Source organism: Tenrec ecaudatus, chromosome 6 (assembly GCF_050624435.1).
Source record: "Tenrec ecaudatus isolate mTenEca1 chromosome 6, mTenEca1.hap1, whole genome shotgun sequence".
NCBI lineage: Eukaryota > Metazoa > Chordata > Mammalia > Afrosoricida > Tenrecidae > Tenrec > Tenrec ecaudatus.
In genome coordinates this window covers 161,470,891-161,489,965 of record NC_134535.1, presented here as the reverse complement: position 1 = coordinate 161,489,965, position 19,075 = coordinate 161,470,891, and the positions used below count along the sequence as shown (strand labels likewise).

General features: G+C 40.3%; 1 protein-coding gene and 1 pseudogene across 1 annotated transcript in view; one reads left to right on the top strand and one right to left on the bottom strand.

The window, feature by feature from the left end:
• ITGA8 (integrin subunit alpha 8) overlaps positions 1-19,075 on the top strand; it is a 242,237-nt gene that overhangs the window by 160,687 nt on the left and 62,475 nt on the right. The window contains exons 22-24 of the mRNA XM_075552439.1: positions 2,014-2,093; positions 7,065-7,145; positions 18,792-18,897. Coding sequence (XP_075408554.1) covers positions 2,014-2,093; positions 7,065-7,145; positions 18,792-18,897 — 267 coding nt within the window. The remainder of the gene's footprint in view (positions 1-2,013; positions 2,094-7,064; positions 7,146-18,791; positions 18,898-19,075) is intronic.
• On the bottom strand, positions 11,806-12,929 carry LOC142450592 (serpin B6 pseudogene; annotated as a pseudogene).

Here is a 19,075-nt window from a genome sequence, read left to right as displayed (position 1 = left end):
AGGGCTGAGAGCGGCAATGCCTGGAGGGTGGAGGAAATGTGAGGTAGGAAGGGGGAACTGACTACAAGAATCTATGTATAACCTCCTCCCTGGGGGGTGGACTGCAGAGAAGAGGGCGGGGGAGATGTCGGACATTGCAAGATATGACAAAATAATAATTTATGAATTATGAAGGGTTCATGCGGGAGGGGGAAGTGGGAAGCTGATACCAAGGGCTCAAAAAGAAAGTAAATGTTTTGAGAATGGTGATGGCAACAGATGTACATATGTGCTTGACACAATGGATTGTGATAGGAATTGTACGAGCCCCCAATAAAATGATTTTAAAGAAAAAGAAAAGGCAAGAAAGTTAAAGGGCATTCAAAGGATAGAGAAGAGCATGTGCAAAGTTCTAGCGATCTGACAGAACTCCTATGACTGGGATGGAAGGATCGACAGGCTGTATCATTAGACAAATCTGCCTTGTAATGTCCCCGCTTGGTCGTTTATCAGCTGGAAGAGCTGGGGTAAACCACAGTGACATCAAAGGATGCTCTCCGGCAGAATGGCTGCACTCTGTAAAGCTTCCGGCACAGTGCCTCCATCATGGCATGTTCATGAATGGACTCCGGACCAGGACGACGTAGAAGAGAGGGATCACTTATTCTGGCTTCATATTATGATCGGCTCCTTTCAACGGTAGTTTGTAGCACTGGGTTGTCTCACAGTCTAAGTGCTGCGGGTGCAGGTTTGGGAGTCAGATTGCAGAGATTTAAACCCCAGCTGGTGAAAGAGTCAGTATGTGGTTTTATATATGCATACAAGCATAAATACATATGTTCGCATGCGTATTAGCTATTACTTTACTTCCTTATTTGTATGGTCCTTGGGCTTACTTTCGCCGAGTTTTAAACATTTTTCTAAATTATAAAAATAATAAATGCATTTTTAAAACTTTAGAAAATGAACAGTAGAAGAAATAATCCATCCACTCATAGATTTAACAGTACTGTAATTTGCTTTCTTGGTGTATTTATTATAGAACACTCTCACTCCTATAAAGGTGTTGCCATCTGTAGGTTATGGGATTATCGGCGAAACGCTTGTATATACAATTCTGTAACCTTTTTTTTCCTTTAGCATTATTACTTGGTAAACATTTCCCATGATTGCAAAGACTTCACAGCTGTAATTTCAAGGACAACATAAATGTCATCAAATAGAAGCATGAAGCCTCTTGTGTATGTGGACACACTTTGACATACGTCTTAAAATAGCGTTAGGTGGAGAGCAAATGCCTTGAGAATGATTGGGGCAGGGAATGTATGGATGTGCTTTATACAATTGATGTATGTATATGTATGGATTGTGGTAAGAGTTGTATGAGTCCCTAATAAAATGTAAAAGAAGAAAAGAGAAAAAAATGATTAGGGCAAAGACTGTACAGATGTGCTTTATACAATTGATGTATGTATATATATGAACTGTGAAAAGAATTGTATGAGCCCCAATAAATTGTTAAAATTAAAAATAAATAAAAAAATAAAAATACAGGCCAAAAAAAAATAGCGTTAGGAAAGGAGAGAAAAAGAGACAAAACCAGTGGTCGTTGAGTTGACTGACGTGAGGAAATCCCATGTGTATCACAACAGTACTGTGCTGGATCGGGCTTTTAATGGCTGGTTGTTTTTTTTTTTCATAAGCAGGTTGGCAAGTCTTTCTCTCAAGATTCTTGTGGGTGGGCTTGAATTTGTAATAGTTTGCTTAGGAGCCAAGCTCCTTAACCATTTGTACCACCCAGGGGCTAAAGAAAGAAAGGAGGCCAAAGTGGCCAGCAATCAAAATGATCTGATCTTGTGTCTGCTTGCACTGTTTCCTCTGGGAGCTTGGGCACCAGACAGGAACAGAGAAGGTGACAGTTACAGAGAGCTGGGGTAGGAGTCTTGCGGAGACAACTTTAAGCAAATGTTAGGCTGTACGTAAAGTCCCACCCATCTGATAGTTTTCTATCTTGTGTTTATTTTTTCTCCTTAGTATTTTCTGGGCCTCCGATTTGCAGTGCCACGTCTTGAGAAAACAAACATGAGCATTAACTTCGATCTCCACATCAGAAGGTTAGACCTTTCATCTTTCAATTACCTGCAGCCCTCGGCTTCAAGATCAGTGGCAGGATGAGTAGCTCTTGTCAAATGCCTTCACCTTACAGGCCCTTCTGACATCAGATCCCAAACATTGACAACTCTCTCTGCGTTCTCAATGAAGATGTCTGCTATCTAAACCAAGTTCTGCGATAAAAAAAAGGATTTGTCACACACGCCCTCTCAACTCCCCTTCACCTCTGCCTTTCCTGGTTCAGAGATGCATGCCTCCTCCTTCTCCCAGGGCAACCCCCTTTTGCTCTCAACTAGGTATCAGCTAATCTCTGAGAACAAAGGTTCCCTCAAAAAAGCATGGACCTTTCATTTGCAATCTGGCAATCTCCTAAACTTCAAGATGAGGATGAATGAGTCTCTAACAATTTAATTGCCAGCTCCCTGGTAGGATGTGGGAGAGATATCATTCCATTGGTGGGCAGGCCTTCTCTAGGGGCTGCAAGCTGGACCACCCAAGATACAGCTTCCTTTTCCAAATCTGAATCCACTCAGAGATCCACACTCTATTCATGGCCCGAAATAATAGCTCATAGGTTAGAAGTTCCTAAGAGAACAGGGTGGCGTGCTGACTACAGCCAGGGGCTTCTCACTATGGGCTTCCACCTCTGACAAATAATGGGATCAATAGAATGGATCTAGACCTTCTATTAAGATCAAAGGAAATGGAAGGGAACGGAACATAACCAGTGTTCATGGATCATTCCTTTCAGACAGATGTAAATGTGTGAACTAAGACATGCAGTCACGAGTATATGTTCTCGGTAGGTTACATTCTAAAACATTTAAAAACACTGATGTGCTAAACACCAGGAAGACCATATCTACAACAGGGTTTTGAAATTCTAGTGTGCTGTGTAGTTAATCTCGAAATAATTACTTGATTGTCTGCAGGAAGAAATGTCATTACCATGTGATAAGGCTGAGAATGACCAGGCAAAGGATTATTTTTAATAGTTATTTCACATAGAGTATTTGAGATCTTTTTTAAAAATCTATAAATTCCCAAGAAGATAACAGAGCTTTAAAACATTTTTAGAAAGGACTACAAATACCTACACATCTATGTCCTGCATCAAAAGACCTCCCTTCCCCGAACTTTGTGCTGGGTCTCCTAACTTAGCTTCAGTTTCTGACCTTAACCACGTCTTGCTTAAAGGTAACTTACATTCTTTACTGCTGAATCTTAAGTCTTTTGCCCTGGTTAGTGATAGACTACAGATGGAATGAATTCTGTAGTCTTCTTCCATTTATCAAAAGCTTATGAAATCACTTATTGGTATCTACATAAATATACCTATTTCACACAGGCTCAGGAAGTCCTAAATATTTTCACTCGGGGGAATCTTCACTTATATTTCTTAAGTTTACAGGATAAAAAGGGAGAAAAATCTGTAGGGAAGAGCTACCCGAAGGTCAGTTAAGAACTCAATTTCAGATTTCTCACTGTTGTTGTTTGTGCCAGTGATCCTGCCGTGGCGCGAAGCTGTAGATCATGAGGGGAAAGCCACCGCGTTCATCAGACTACAGGGCTGTGTTCAGAATGCCTGGTGCCGAGTTGAGATGTAAACTCCGTTATTCTGTCTTCTTATGGTTGGTCCCCGATTTTACGGTAGTAGTTCACTCCAGGAACAAGGGAGAGAAAATCATGTTCTAAATGTGTTCCCCACACTCAATAAGTAGATCAGAAGTGGGGAGCCTCTTTTCTGCCAATGGCTATTTGGATATTTATCACATCATAAGCGGACCGTACAAAATTATCAACTTAAAAAGTAGCCTGCTATATTTTGTCAGTTCATTAACCCCGACTGTGATGACTGGAAGTTTCTCTTTGCTGAGGAGTATGATATTATAACATGTGATGTTATAACTCCAGGTCATAACTTTCCTTTGGTTTAAATCTAGGAAGAATTTTCTTGCATACATTGTGTCGCCCCAGGTCCATTCTAGGAATCTCTCATAGGCCTTCTATAGCCTAAGGACCATTCCCCACACCTGCGGTACATCACCATAGCAATAATGAATGCGGGAGTGAAATGCTGAATTGATGCAAAGTAAATAATAGTCATTAAAATACAGTCATTCTCCTTTATGTAAAAGAATCTTTTGGAACTATACCCCATCCTATAGAGGCTATAAGGAACTCTTTTTGACATTGTCTTGAAAGCTGTAAAAAGTCGGGGATATTAAAAGAACTGGAGAGTCAAGAGGAATATAAGTGAAGCATCAATTCAAAACCTATATCATAGGGGTAAAAATATTTAAGAATGTTCTTTTAAAAAAATGTTTGTGAGGTCAGCATTTATCTGTATGTTTTACTGTCAGACTCCAAAGATGTATACAAATATTTAGATGGATACTTTCCATTCCATTTAGATGAGTTTCAACAACAAACCAAATTGCTCTGAAATCTGAACTCTTAAGGACAGATGTTGACCGCCATTAGCTACACAAAATGCTGATTTCTACAAATAAAGCCCCAAAAGACTAAAAGGCTTTGTAAATTAATAAACTTACACTCTCTTGTGTTACTAAATGTTTGCGTTAGATGGTCTGTCCATGCCCTTTCTCTGCAGGAGAAGTAAACATTTTCCTCTTGGTACAGAGAGGGTCTCAGATTGCCACCTCAGGAACAAGTCAGGTTTTTGTGAGCAACTTTGAAGTCGCTGCCCTCAGAAATAGTGGACTGAGCAAAGCACTATCTTCACCGACAATCTCAAGGCCGCCGAAAGCATAGGGGGATGTTAAAAATTAGAAAATAGGAAACAAGAAAAAAGAAAATGGCTTCATAGTGAGCCACATGTTTGCCCTTGCTCTGTGATGTACATATAATCATATAGAGGAAATGCATCATTCCTTTCCAGAGAGCAAGCACAGACGGTATAAATAGCCCAGCATCGACGAGAGTGATGGATTGCTTGTTTGCACGTAGCAGTAGGATGTGTGAGGGAGGCTTCCTTCCAGCAGAGAGGTCAAGAGAGCAACTCAGTTATATAAGTCTGCTTTCTTTCTTTCCAGAAAGTTTTTGCCAACAAGACTGGCATGCAGTAGCGACTGTATGGCAAGCCTGTGGCAGAAAGATGATTCTGATTACCAACCAGAAGGTTTAGACTCGAAGTCGGCCACTGGTTTTGTGATAGTTCAAAAGCAACTGTATTTCAAAATGAGCCCCATATTCTACTCCTCTGCCGAGGCAATTGCAGCATTTGACATCTATTTATATTTTCAGGATGCTGCGAGTCATGAAAGTCATCTTATTTAAATCACTTGGAAGCAAAGTACGATAGAAATATGCGATAACGTCAATGAAACTTTTTTTTCTTTCTTAATTCTAATTTGCACTGCTGCTAAGCAGACATGAACTAGAAATAGAACAAACTCTGGTTGATCTGTGGAACAATTACACTTAAGTTTCAAAACTACAGGGTTGTCCGTAATGTATTTGGACCACGATGTTTGCAACAACTAGAATTACTTAATGACTTCTTAGTGACTCAAAATTTTGCCTTAAAAAAATGAAAGAAAACTTTTTAGTTGACTGATCCTTCCCAGATTTAATCATAGTCCCGTAGCCTGGAACCTGGGCTTCAGTCTAGGCTCAGTCTCAGGCTCACCAGTGATACCAAGTTTCAGGAAATGAGCCGGACATTCTCCCGTTTATATCTTTTACGCGTGTTTGCAGTGGAAGTCACCTTATCAGTCTCCACAATCGGCCAGCACTTTAAATCGCGTTGTGGGAATAATTCTGCCTCCTCCTTAGAGAGCAGAGTAGCCTGGTATCCTTTCCAGCTCCCACACTTGGAAGGTTCTTCTGAAAGCTCGTCAGAACATACCCCACTGCCATTGTCATCTATGGAATTGGGGTGAGACTAGATGATGAGAAAAAAAAGAGGCTTTCTTTCTCTTCTTCATGAGCCCAGAATGTAAACATGACCTGTTAGCCTTGTGCTGTGGCCACGTCTACCGCTTGCTGACAGTTGTCTAATCTGTTGGGATGTGAGGGTGACAGATGGGAGCACAGTTGGAGACTCGGTACAAAGGGCAGCGCCATCCGAAGCGCAGTTGGTGCTGAACCTCTTCTGAAACATGCTTTGCTTCTCTTACACTTCCTGCTTGACAAATGCTTTTTTTTTTAAGTTAAGCTTCACACCTAAAACTATTCACTTGCAAAACAGACAGCACACCTAAGAATAAATGTGTCGCCATTCAAGGCAATTTTATTAAACACACCCCCGCCACCTAGAGATTCTGAAGCACTTCAAAGACAGCTGTGTCTCCTAATTGCCTGTGTCCAGCTCCTTTTGAGTCTGGCTTCCCATTCACTCATTGTCCCTGTCCTAGTCAACCAGTGGGCATAGAGTGACTTTTCTTATTTTAACATTAACTTAAGAAATAAACTACGAGGAAGAGAAATTCGCTATTAAAACAATGTTTAGCACCAGGCATTCCAGAGCCCAAAGCAAATGCTCTCTTGATTAGGTGTTGTTCTGGGTTTTTCATGCCATTTCTCGTCTTTATTAGCATGGAAAATCAGGAATTGACTGCTGTCTTTTCAGATTTGATGAGTCATGAACATGATGCGTAGAGATGGTAAAAGATTTGTCCAGGGTAGAAGCCGGAAGAAGAACTCAGTCCAATGCCTTTTTGGCTTAGCCATTAAAACAAAACAAACAAGTGTGAGCTTCTTAAGATAGCTGTTGTTTTCAAGTATGGTGTCTCGTCATGAAAAGTTACTATATTGCTTTTGGTTGTTAAGGTTTGGGGCCTTCCCGTTCATAAATGGTTACGATTTTGTTGCATGAATGTACTATTGTTTTCTCAACCGTCGGGCTGGTAGTGTGTGTTGTTTTTGGAACACACAGAACGGTCTTTGTGATCATATATTGTGATAGTATGTTTTCATAAAAATGCTTCAATCGTGTTGCTGTGTTTTAGCTCCAACAAGGACAATCCAGACAGCAATTTTGTGAGCCTGCAAATCTACATCACTGCTGTAGCTCAAGTAGAAATAAGAGGGTAAGTAATAAACGAGATCATAGTGGTGTGATAATAGCTTGCTGTGCCTATGCTGAAATGCTAGCAAGATCCATGTGGAATTTTCCTAATGCGTACAACTCACAGTTCACTTTGATCATAAATCCTCTTGTCTTCACGCGTCGTTAGTGTCTAAGCTAGTTCGTGCTGAAAAGGACATCACGCCTGGTGAAGTTGCAGGTCGGTGGGGTGGGAGGAGAGGAAGACAGTCCAGGAGCTGGGCTGACACAGTGGCTGCAACAGCTGGAGTGCTTGTGAAGCTAGAGTGGGACTGGGCAGTATTTGGCTTGCATAGGACAGCTGTACATCAGAAGTCACTTCATGGTATCTCACAACAGCAGCACACGCGAAACAGAAACACCACAAGTGGGGGCTTTAATAAATAGACATTTATTTTCTCACAGTTTAAGAGGTTAAAGTCCAAGTTCAAGGGCCACTGTAAGGAATGCTTTTTCTCTCCTATTCTGCTCTGGAGGAAGACGCTTGTCTCTGTTACCTTCTGCTCCTGGGCAATCCTGGCTTTCTTGTGCTTTGGCATCTTACTTCCCCTCTCTTGGCTGTGTTTCCTTGTGAATCGCTCCTCTCTTAAAAGATATCAACTCAAGGTATATTAATCCTGCCTCATTAACATCCCAAAGACAACTCACTTCTCAAAACTCACAGAGTTTTGCGGGGTGGGGGGGGGACATGATTCAATTCATAGCAATTAGAACAAGGGATTAAAATCATCATTCATTTCCACTGGAAAGCAGAGCAAGCCCTGGACCATAATTAACTGGAAGGATCCCAAAATAAGAGCTTGCTTTAACTTAAAACTGACAGCCCAGTCATCAAATAAACAACAGTTAAGAAGCTATGTTTACATCATTTAGCCTTTCCGTACCCTGTCTGAAAGCAGCCTCCTCGGTGGCACTGTGGAATCGGCTGCTAACCACAAGCCTGCAGTTTAAACCCATCAGCCAGCCCTCAAAAAGAGATGAGGCTGTCTACCACTGTCAAGATTTACAGTCTCAGAAACCCTCCAGGCATTCAGGGAGTTGGCATCAAGTTGATGGCAGTGGGTTGGCAGTAGGGACTTCATCTGCAGGAGTCCTGGTGGTGTAGCGGGTTAAGTGCTGGGTTGCGAATTGAAAGGTGGGTTGTTTGAACCCACAGGCTCCTTTGAAGGAGAAAGAGGCAGTCTGCCTCTGTAAAAATGTACAGTCTTGGAAGCCGCATAGAGCAGTTTTGCTCTGTTCTAGAAAGTCGCTATGAATGGGCATTGACTTTACAGCAGAGCAGTGGGGCTTTGTTTGGTACCATCTCTTGCGTCTGATGAGCGGCTGACTTTTAAAAGTGAGGATGCTGTGCAGTATCTGTTGCCTCCTGTCCTGTTTGATTAAGGTGTCAATAAGCAATCGATGGTGGAAAGTGGTAAAGTAAGCTATGCCTGGTGGTAAAAATGTCTGGAACAGAGTTCAGTTAGTTGTTACCGTGCATAAGTGTGAGCTTTGTTGATTTTGCAATTATATTTCATATTTCTTCTAAGTGCCACAACTGAAAATGTCAGCCAGTGTTAGGAGCCAATTCATTCTCCCTGGGACTCCAGAAACCCTGACTCCCTGTCTTTCCCATAGATCCTGAGTGGTTTGTGGGACTGGTGTCTTCTGCACTGACTCAGTGTCACCATAGACCCTTTGACTGCCCCCCTCGACGCTCTGGGGCCCTGCCCAGTAGTCCTGATGTCACTGAGCTCTCCCCAGTGTGTTAGATAGCAAATCGTCTCCCATTTATTGATTCTGTCCTTGCACTAAGCGATTCTCCCCATGCTTGCTTGTACTTAACCCTTCCCCTTCCCCAAAGCCCCGACAAGCACTGATGTGTTCGTTCTCGCTATAGCTTTGGCTTTTCCAAAATGCCATCTAAATGGGACCCTACAGGAGATGGTCTGGATTCTTCTACTTAGCATAATGCATTTGAAAAACACATTCATGTTGTTATGTGCATGAGTCTTCTGTTCCTCTTTATTCCTGAAAAGCACTTCATGGTTTGGAGGTACCATGAATTGCTCACCCACTCACCAGTTAATGGACATTGGGTTTGTTTCCAGTTTAGGTCTACTAAGAATAAAACTGCTATAAGCGTTCACATGTGAATCTTTCTCGGGACATTTGCTTTTACAAATGGGATAATTGAGTTGTGCTGGCAGTGTTTGTGTGGAAGGAGTTGCTAAGTTATTTTCCAGATTGGCGGTGCCATTTCCATTTTCTCATTCCCGACAGAAACACATGTTCCCTGTATCCTTGCTAGCAGGTGATCTTTGTTTGTTTACAATTAGCCATTTTAGTAGGTGTGTAGAAATACCTTACAGCTTCAATTTCCATTTGCCTAGTAATGATTAATGAGGGAGTAGTACAGGGATTAAGCACGGCACTGATAATCACAAGGTCGGGTGGTTCAAACCCACCAGTCACTCTGCAGAGGAAAGATGAGGCTGTCTGCTTCCCTAAAGCCTTGGCAATCCTGAGGAGGAGGTCTGCTCTCTCAAGAAGGGTCGCTATGATCCAGAATTGACTCAGTGGAAGTAAGTTTAGTTTGAGGTTTTGCAATGACTAATGGTGTTAAGCATCCATTTTTGCCACTACTTATTGTCCTTCACTATCTCTTCTTTGGTATCTCTTCATTATAATGTGTTTCAAAATTATAATGCATTTCAAAATATTTTTCAAAATATTATAAAGTATCTCTTCAAATCTTTATCTTATCTAATAAGAGCCTGTTTGCCTTCTAATTGCTGAGTTGTTAATGTTCTTCATATATTATGGGGGGGATCCTTTATTTGATATGTATCATTCAAATATTATCTTCAAGTCTATGGGTTTGATTTTTTTAATTTCTTAACAATATTCTCCAAAGGGCAAAATCTTTTAATTTTTGTAAGGTCCAATTTATTGTTTTTTTGGATTTGTGGCCCTTATGTCCTATCTAAAAAATTTTTTGACATCCAAAGCCACAAAGATTTTTTTTCTAGAAGAAAATCCATGTTTACGTCTAGAAGTCTTCAATGTTTATATGTCCGTGCATGTCCATGATTGATTTGAGTTAAATTTTATACTGGTGTGAGGTAAGGGTAGCCTTTCATTTTATTTTGTTATTACTATCCACTGGTTGAAAATGCCTTTTATCTCCCCCATTGACTTATTTTCTCAAAAATCAGTTATGTATGAGTCTGCTGTATTCTATTGATCTGTGGAGCTTGAAATTCAGTAGAGCATCCTGAGTCCTTTCTAGCCTCACTTATAAGTTCAATAGCTGTTTTTTGCTGTGGTTGAGTCTCTCAAATTTTCTACAGAATGATCATCTGTTTGGCGAATAAAGATCATTCTATTTCCTTTTTGTAGTCTGTACAATTTATGTAGTTTTCTTCCCACATTGCAGAGACTAGGATCACCAGAGCAAGACTGAAAGCAATGAAAGTGGAGGTTCCTAACTTGTCTCAATCTTAGGGTGTAAAAGGTTTTCATAATCAGGTTGTACATCAGCTGCTAAATTCTTGGTAGATGATTTTTATTAAACTAAGAATGCTCCCTTTCATGCCAAGCTTTCATGAGAAATTTTAACATGCATGCATTTAATTTTAATATGAATGCATCAATTTTAACATGAAAGATGTCATTTTTCTACATCTGTTAAGAGATTTCACTTCCCCGTTTTTCTAAATTAAAGTAGTGAATTAATTGATTTGTAAATGTTACACCACACTTGAAATCTGGAGGGGAAAAAAAATCACATTTAGCCTTAATGATAATCCTTAGATTATCGAATTGACTTACAAAAATTTTGTTCATTATATTTATGTCTCTGCTTGTGAAAAATAAAAATAGTGAGGCTTTCGGTTTGAGTGTTTTTGCTAGTTTGTTTGTTTTTATTTTTACTTTATCTTTTTCTTGTTTGCACTTCAGAGGGATGAGTTAGCTGTATTTCCTCTACTCTGCTCTATTATCTAGAAGAGTTTGTATTTAACTCATATTATTTCTTCTTTAAATATTTGGTAGGATTGACCATGAAGCTGTCTGGGCCTAGAATTTTCCTCACCGGGAGATTTTAAATTATAAATTCAATATAGTTCTTAGACACAAGAGAATGTCAAACACTTGCAGACCTCCCAGAACAATGCTAGTTTTTCTTGATGAGCTTTGGTAGTTTTACCACCATGGAATTTTTCTGTTTCACCAATGGCATTAAGTTCTATAATAAGCTCTAGATTTCCTTTTAAAACCCATAGAACCATAGTGATATTCCAGACTCATTTCTGGTGTTGGCGATTTGTATTCTCTCTTGCTCATTCACTCAATCAATCTGGTTAAGAGTTTTATCAAGTGTATTGATCTTTTCAAATGACCTGATTTTAGGCATTCCTCTCTCTCTCTCTCTCTCTCTCTCTCTCTCTCTCTCTCTCTCTCTCTCTGACTTTGAAATCTATTTATGATTTGATTTCTATGATTTTCCTCCTTACACTTACTTTAGATTTTATATTCCCTTCATTTATGTGGAAATTAGATCCTGGATTAGAGATCTCTCTTCTTCTATAGAATTTCTCTTTTTTTTTTAATTGAGACTTTTATTTCTGAATTGTGCCACAGGTCACTTTGGGTTCTAGGCTTCATGTAATGTAGTAGATAAAGGAGAAGTCGGTCTGCAGGGGCATCCCTGGTGATGGTTTCCATAGAGAGGAGAACCTGCCACAGAAGAGGATGCGGTTGGTCTTGGTGTGCTGGAGGAAGAAAAGGAAGGGGTGGTGGACACAGCATGGACAAACCATGACAGTAGTGGTGCCGCTGCCCCGTACCTTCCTCAGTGACCTGCACATAAGCCTTGGGTGTCACCTTGGACACAAGTCCCTCTTGGGGGACATTCCAGGAAAGTCTGCCCTGGCCTCGTCAAAGGCATCAACCATGCCCAACGTGGGAAGGAAGTTCTCCAGGTCATAACTTTCCTCTAGTTAAAATCTAGGAAGAATTTTCTTGCATGCATTGTGGCGCCCCTGGTCCATCCTAGGAATCTCTCACAGCTAAGTTCCTTTTCCACCATTTTTAAATCAATGTTTTCATCTGGAAGCATGATGATTACATTCGGCACCCTTCGAACATAGGGAAGCACAAGAATTTGAGTGAATATTTCTTGTATATATGTCAATTTCACCATAGATTCCTGGAACGTCATCTGGATGGGTTTCTCCTCATTCTGGCTGATTTTAATGGGACTTTTCTGGGTCTGTGCCTTGGAAAATGGCTGGTCCCACTTCCCTTTGAAGTAGATGCCATTGACGAGAATCAGCTCTGTGCAGGAATCCACTGAATCCGAGGAGACCTACCCAGGAGTTGATGTGCTTTCTGGACTTATCTGCAGCATCAGCAAAGTCCAGCTCTTCCAGGTCTGCCTGGTACAAGGTGCGGCAGGAATCTTTAAAAGATGAGAGGAAGTCATAAGTCTTTTCTCCAAAGAGCCTGTTGGCAGTTCTCAACTAGTACTGAGTGCCGGGTTTGTGGACTTCAGAGAGAAGCCACTGGAAGCCTTGGGGTGCATCTGCACCTCCTCCTCTGACATTATTCAGTGGAAGTGCCTGGGACAGCTGGGCAGCAGTGTTCCCCTTTGTCCCCATGAAGACCATGGTCAGGGCCGAGAGATGCTCATGGGTAAAAAGAATATGCTCTCTGAGTGGTTTGCGCCCAGCTTTTTCAAAAGGTTTAAGGCAAAGGTGCCATTGACTTCTGACAGGGTCCTCATGATGGTGAGCCCCAAAGTCTTACTGTGGCTGTGGGATCCAATCAGGACAGGCTGGAGTCAGAAGCTGAAGTACAGAGAGCTAAAGGAGAGATCTAAAATGTCTAAGGCTGTACACTTTTACAAAAGTAGACTGCCTCATCTCTCGCCCATGAAGCTGATGGTGAGTTAGAACCACTGACCTTTGGCTTTAGCAGTCCAACAGGAAACAGCCAGAGCACCTTACTTAATGCTGCAAATCTACTCCTAAAATTTGCTATGGAAAAATATCAAAATGTTGATATCTTGGCTTTTTCTGATAAATCATTTCAAAATAGTTTCTAATTTGTGATTTCTTTAACTTATGAACGGATTTAATGAATTGTTTTAATTTTAACAAAGCGTTTTATTGGGGGGCTCTTATAACAACCCATACATCAGTTTTACCGAGCACATTTGTTCACATGTTGCCATCAACATTTCCAAAACGTTTTCTTTCTAGAAGCCTTAGTTTCATCTCTTGTGTTATTTCGCACCCTCCCCGCCCCTTTCACCCGCAGGAACCTTTGATAATTATAAATTATTTTTATTTTCTTATTTTACACCATCCTCTGTCTCCTTTCATCCACAACTCATGAACTGATTGATAGGAAATACTTTATCTGATTTAGTTATTTGATGCTGTTCTGGGTGTTTTATGTTTATTGATTTCTAATTTAATTCCAATATCGATCTTGATAAAACAAGTGCTATATTTAAAAAGAAAAGAGTATAAAACACAAACATTATTTTTTGTGATCTCATTTTGATATTGTTAAAAATGTACAGCTAGTGTATATGAAATTTTCTCTTCTTGCTGGGTAGCTGTTTTAGTCTTACTAGCGAGACATATATGTAAAATGTTCCTTAATTTCAAAACAAATTGAAAGGTGGAAATGTTTCTGTAAGATAAGAAACAATTCGGTCCAAGGCTACTAAAGGGTTAATGAAACTCTATTCCCACCTACTCATCGTATGGGGCTCGTGTTTTTAAATGTATTTCTTCTATCACTTAGGACATTTGCTTTTCTAGGTACAAAGAATCTCCCTCTGCTTCTCCCCACCCCTTGTTGATTTTTAGTTTCTCAAGAGGTACAATTATTTTTATTGCTAGATAAATATCTAAAACTTTAACAAAGTTTATTCTCTAGCCATGCTGCACAGAAAAACTCTTTCCTCTAAATATCTGTTTATACAGCAAAACTTTTGGTTCCAATGTTTAGTTCTTTAGGGAACAAACAGCTACTGTATTGAAAACCTTCCATGGTCAGCCTTCAGGAAAACCTAATTTTCTTTTTTGGACAGTGTTCTTTATTCCAATGTATTTTATCATGTACTCAAGCAGTTTTTAAAAAATATTTACTCTTGTTTCTTCAGTTTTAGGAATAAACTCAAATGGGTATCTTTCTTTGTTAGTGAAAAATACCGAGGACTATTCCTGATGCTTCTAAATCAGATAAGGCCAACATCCCCTTTAAGCTATTTTGTACCATTTCTTGGTACAAAGATTAATTTAACATAGAAGTTAATCTGGCCACAAGAGGCAGCACCACATATGAAGGAGCTTAAAAAATTCATGGAAATTTTCCATTATTCTTCATTTCCATCCTGTCTATTAATTTTTAAAAGCTCCTTTGTATACTGACCTCACCAAAAATAATAAAATTGTCACCTTTGTGAAATAACAGTATTGTGTTGGTTTGTATAGTTGCTATGATTATAGCCAATATTGTTCCATGTGATCAATGGTAATCTTTATTATCTGGGACTAGTAAATTTGAAATTAGGGTTATGAAAATAGGGTACATGATATTACAAGTCCTCAAATTCTAACTGCATGATACCATCTGAGCTTTTGAATAGTTATTTTTCTTATCATTAATCCTTTGCTGCTTCTTCCAGGTCTTTTCCAATGTTCACTGTTACCACTGATAGTACTCCAGCGGTCAAGCCTCTGTGGAGGAATGGTCTACAATGCCATCTCTTCCAACACACACGCCAATCAGGGGTGTCAGGTTACTGTAGTGGCAGTGTATTCTAGGCAAGGCAGTTCATTATCATGTTCCTTCCTTGCTTGCTGCCCTTTTGAAAAAAGCAAAATCATTTTGGAAACCACTGGACAGTGTTTCACTTACATGGATAGCCATTCTTTCCCGTCTCCCCAAATTTGAACAGATCACCAGAAGGTCTTGTAATGACTTTGCCATACCCCTTGATAGAGTTATGTTTGCTTTTTCGAAAACAGATTTCTAATTTACTTTCTCACAAACAGGGCTGGGAAGATTTCTAAGGTGATATTTACTAAGATTTTACTTAAAAGGTGACATTAGGACTCCTTCATGAAACAGCATAGACCAGAGATTTGTATATAGGCGCTCTCGGGAAGATATGGGCCTTTGTAGTGTAGTGGGGTTCAAGTTAAGTTTCTAATCACAAGATCAGCAGTTGGAAACCACCAGCCACTCTAGGAGAAAGATGAGCTCTTTGCTGCAGGAAAGCATTATAGTCTCAGAAACCCACGGGGCCAGGTCTACTCTGCCCTGTTGGGCCAGCTGGAGTCGGCATCAACGCTAGGGCGGGACCACATTATCTGTGCAGCACCTGGAAAAGTCTGAAGCATCATGAGCCTACGGTTGGGGAGGGTTTATGATCAGATTGATAATGTTAGCAATGACAACAGAATAAAGAGTGACAACATTGTTCCCTTCTGTTCTGTCTTTGTTCCCTCTGCCAATGGAAGATAAGCGTCACAATGCATGTTGGAATGGGCTCAATGCAACTCATCAAGCTGCCAGATGGACAGCAAAGTGAAGTCCTGGGGGGTGAGGTCATCAAACCTTCTGGGGAAGGAAGCACCAGCTCTGGGCTCTCCTCTGATGAAAGCGATTTGTCATCTGCTGTCCTGTCGTCCACACCAAATCCCCTATGTTGCATCTGAACTTGATTTAATTCAGTCAAGTAGGAAAAGAGACCATTGTGTAATAATGAACCCATAGAGGAATAGAGAGGTTTTACATATCAGTCCAGCAATGCCGTGCCTTAAAACATTTTTTAGCTGTTGGACATTAAAAGGTAAAATAAAGGGTTTTACAATATAGAAAAAAATGGTGTTTTTTGTGCTTATCAGTTTAAAAATGCACAGAATCCATCCACCCTGCAAAGCAATGAAACCTAATTAACTTTGACCCAAAACATTTAAGATACTTTCCCATCATTTGTGGTTCATAACCCAAAGGGTATATCGTAATACTACAGATGATGAAATAGAGACATACATAAATTAAATTACATGCTCTAGGGTCAGAATTTACTCTAAGAAATGTTGCTTTCTGTTTTAGAAAGATATTTTCCAGAACAAAGGAAGGGGTGGTTGATGTTTGCAGTTGCTAGAGTCTGGGTTAATTATTATTGTTGTTGTTGGTTACCATTAAGTTGGGGACTTTAGGAATGAAATGATGACCAGTCCTGTGCCATCTTCATGATCCATTGGGTTTGAGTCCATTCTTGCTATGGTGTCATCCATCTCACTACTCATTTATACTTACCTTCTCCTCAACCAAACATTATGCCTGTGTCTAACAGCTGGTCTTTCTTGATCATGCAGCCATGTCTCAACATAGTCACTTCTAAGGAGGAGTCTAATTATATTTCTTCTCAAGCTGAATAGGCCTTTCCTTTGCCCCAAGCCACGAACTAGACCTGCTACCACTGAGTAAATTCAAGGCAGTTAGCAGTCCAAAGCTTATCCACCACCAGAGTTGCTATTCTTTGGCAGTCTGTGGTATATTTAGTACCCTTTACCCTTCACAGGGCACCAAAGACACTGAGTGCCAAAAGATATGTTTCTGTTTGAATTACTCTTGGTTGAAGACCTAGCATTCTTTGAATGAAATTTTTTAACCTAAAACCTGCTATTTTTTTTAGAAGCATAGCTTTAAAAAATAAAAACAATTGAAAAATTTTAGCTTTCAGTATGGAATAATGTCACATACTGCGTTTTGTTCATTTAATTCACTTTCTAGTTGAAAGCTGCACTTAAAATGTCAAATATTAAGTCACTACCACACTTGCATGATAAGTCCACCCTTTAACATATGTGCTTGTTCTCATGGGTTCACACACACATGCACGCACCCACACACCCTTAAGAAACTCCATCCAAAAGAAAGCAGAAAATATAAAAGCTGAACCAAGTTAAAAATGCTCAAAAAGGAAAACAAAGGGTCGAATGTGGAATGTTAACATCTCTGTCGTGATTTACTTTGCAATGCACTCTCTGAGGACAGGATTATTCACATCCCTGGTCCATGGTCCCAGGGAGGTCAGTGGAGGCTTAAGTCAAGTGGGAACTGTGAGAATGGATTTTGGGTTTTCACTGTCAGCCACAGCCTTCTGCAAACCCGGTGCTCAGAATTAATCTCTTATATAATTTCCTCCTCCAGTTTTGGATTTTATAATCTATAATCCTTAAATCACATGGGCTGATATGCTCCTTCCATGTGGATTTAGCTGACATCTCATTTAGGTATCTGTTTGTTTTCATACAAACCTTTTAGATCCCAGATGCGATTCTTTCTGATAGCTGAGCATCGTCTTATTTCTTCACCACACCTTGCTACGTATCGCACCCATCTCTTCAGTGCTCACTTTGTGAGAATAAATGTTGAGCAGGAGATAAGTGGGATTTAAAGATACCTGAAAATGTAGAAAGACATGAAACACAGCCTAGGGAGTTAGTCCCCCCTCATGAGAACTTAGATCTTTTTGTGATTCTGCAGAGTACGTATCAACTCAAGAACTCTTTCTGCATTGCCCATTAGAACACGAGAGATGTAAAATAGTTCATCTTAATTACTAACCAATTGCCGACTCATAACCACTTTATAAGACAGAGTAGAAATTTCTCTGAGGCTGTAAACCTTGCAGGAGTAGACCACCTTGTCTCTCTCCCATGGAGTAGCTGGTGGGTTTGTGGCCAACCTGTAGTTAACCACACAGTTTCACCAAGGCTTCTTCATCTTAGTTATTAGTCAACATATAGCAGATTTTTTTAACATTTTATTAGGGGCTCATACAACTCATCACAATCCATGCATACATCAATTGTGTAAAGCACATCTGTACATTCTTTGCCCTCATCATTTTCAAAGCATTTGCTCTCCACTTAAGCCCTTTGCATCAGGTCCTTTTTTTTCCCCTCCCTCCCCGTTTCCCCCTCCCTCATGAGACCTTGATAATTTATAAATTATTGTTTTGTCAAATCTTGCCCTATCTGGCGTCTCCCTTCACCCCCTTTTCTGTTGTCCATCCCCCAGGGAGGAGGTCACATGTAGATCCTTGTAATTGGTTCCCTCTTTCCAACCCACTCACCCTCTACTCTCCCAGTATCGCCCCTCACACCACCCTGGAAGGTATCATCCACCCTGGATTCCCTGTGCCTCCAGCTCCTATATGCACCTCTGCTCTACAACCTCTGCTCTATTCAGTCTTGCAAGGTAGAATTCAGATCATGGTAGTTGGGGGAAGGAAGCATCCAGGATCTGGGGGAAAGCTGTGTTCTTCATCGGTACTACCTTGCACCCTGACTGACTCATCTCCTCCCCTAGACCCCTCTGTGAGGGGGTCTCCAGTGACTGGAAAATGGGCTTTGGGGCTCCACTCTAGCAGATGTTTTTAATTCGCTACATCTATATATAGGTATTTTGGTGAATTTCACCTTAATATATTTTTCATAGCAGCCAATCTATTCAGATAAATTTAAAACTACTTTTTTTCTTCTGCTGTAAATATGGTGCATCCTTTATACATGCCATCATCAAAATTAACATTGAACCATTCACGTTTCAGAGTATCCCACCCTCCACAAATTGTTCTGCCCATTCATAACTGGGAGCCGGAGGAGGAGCCTCACAAAGAAGAAGAAGTTGGACCTTTGGCGGAACATATTTATGAGGTAGTTACTGTCCATGTTACAGTTGCTTTAGGGTTTCATTCTTATCTTCTTTATTTACATTACTCTGTTTAGCATTTTGAACAAACCGACCCAAGATCTGAACTTTATATAGTTCCCAGATTCATGTTGGTATAATGTTATATTCCAATGAACAGTGGTGAATGTCTTGTTCAGCGAC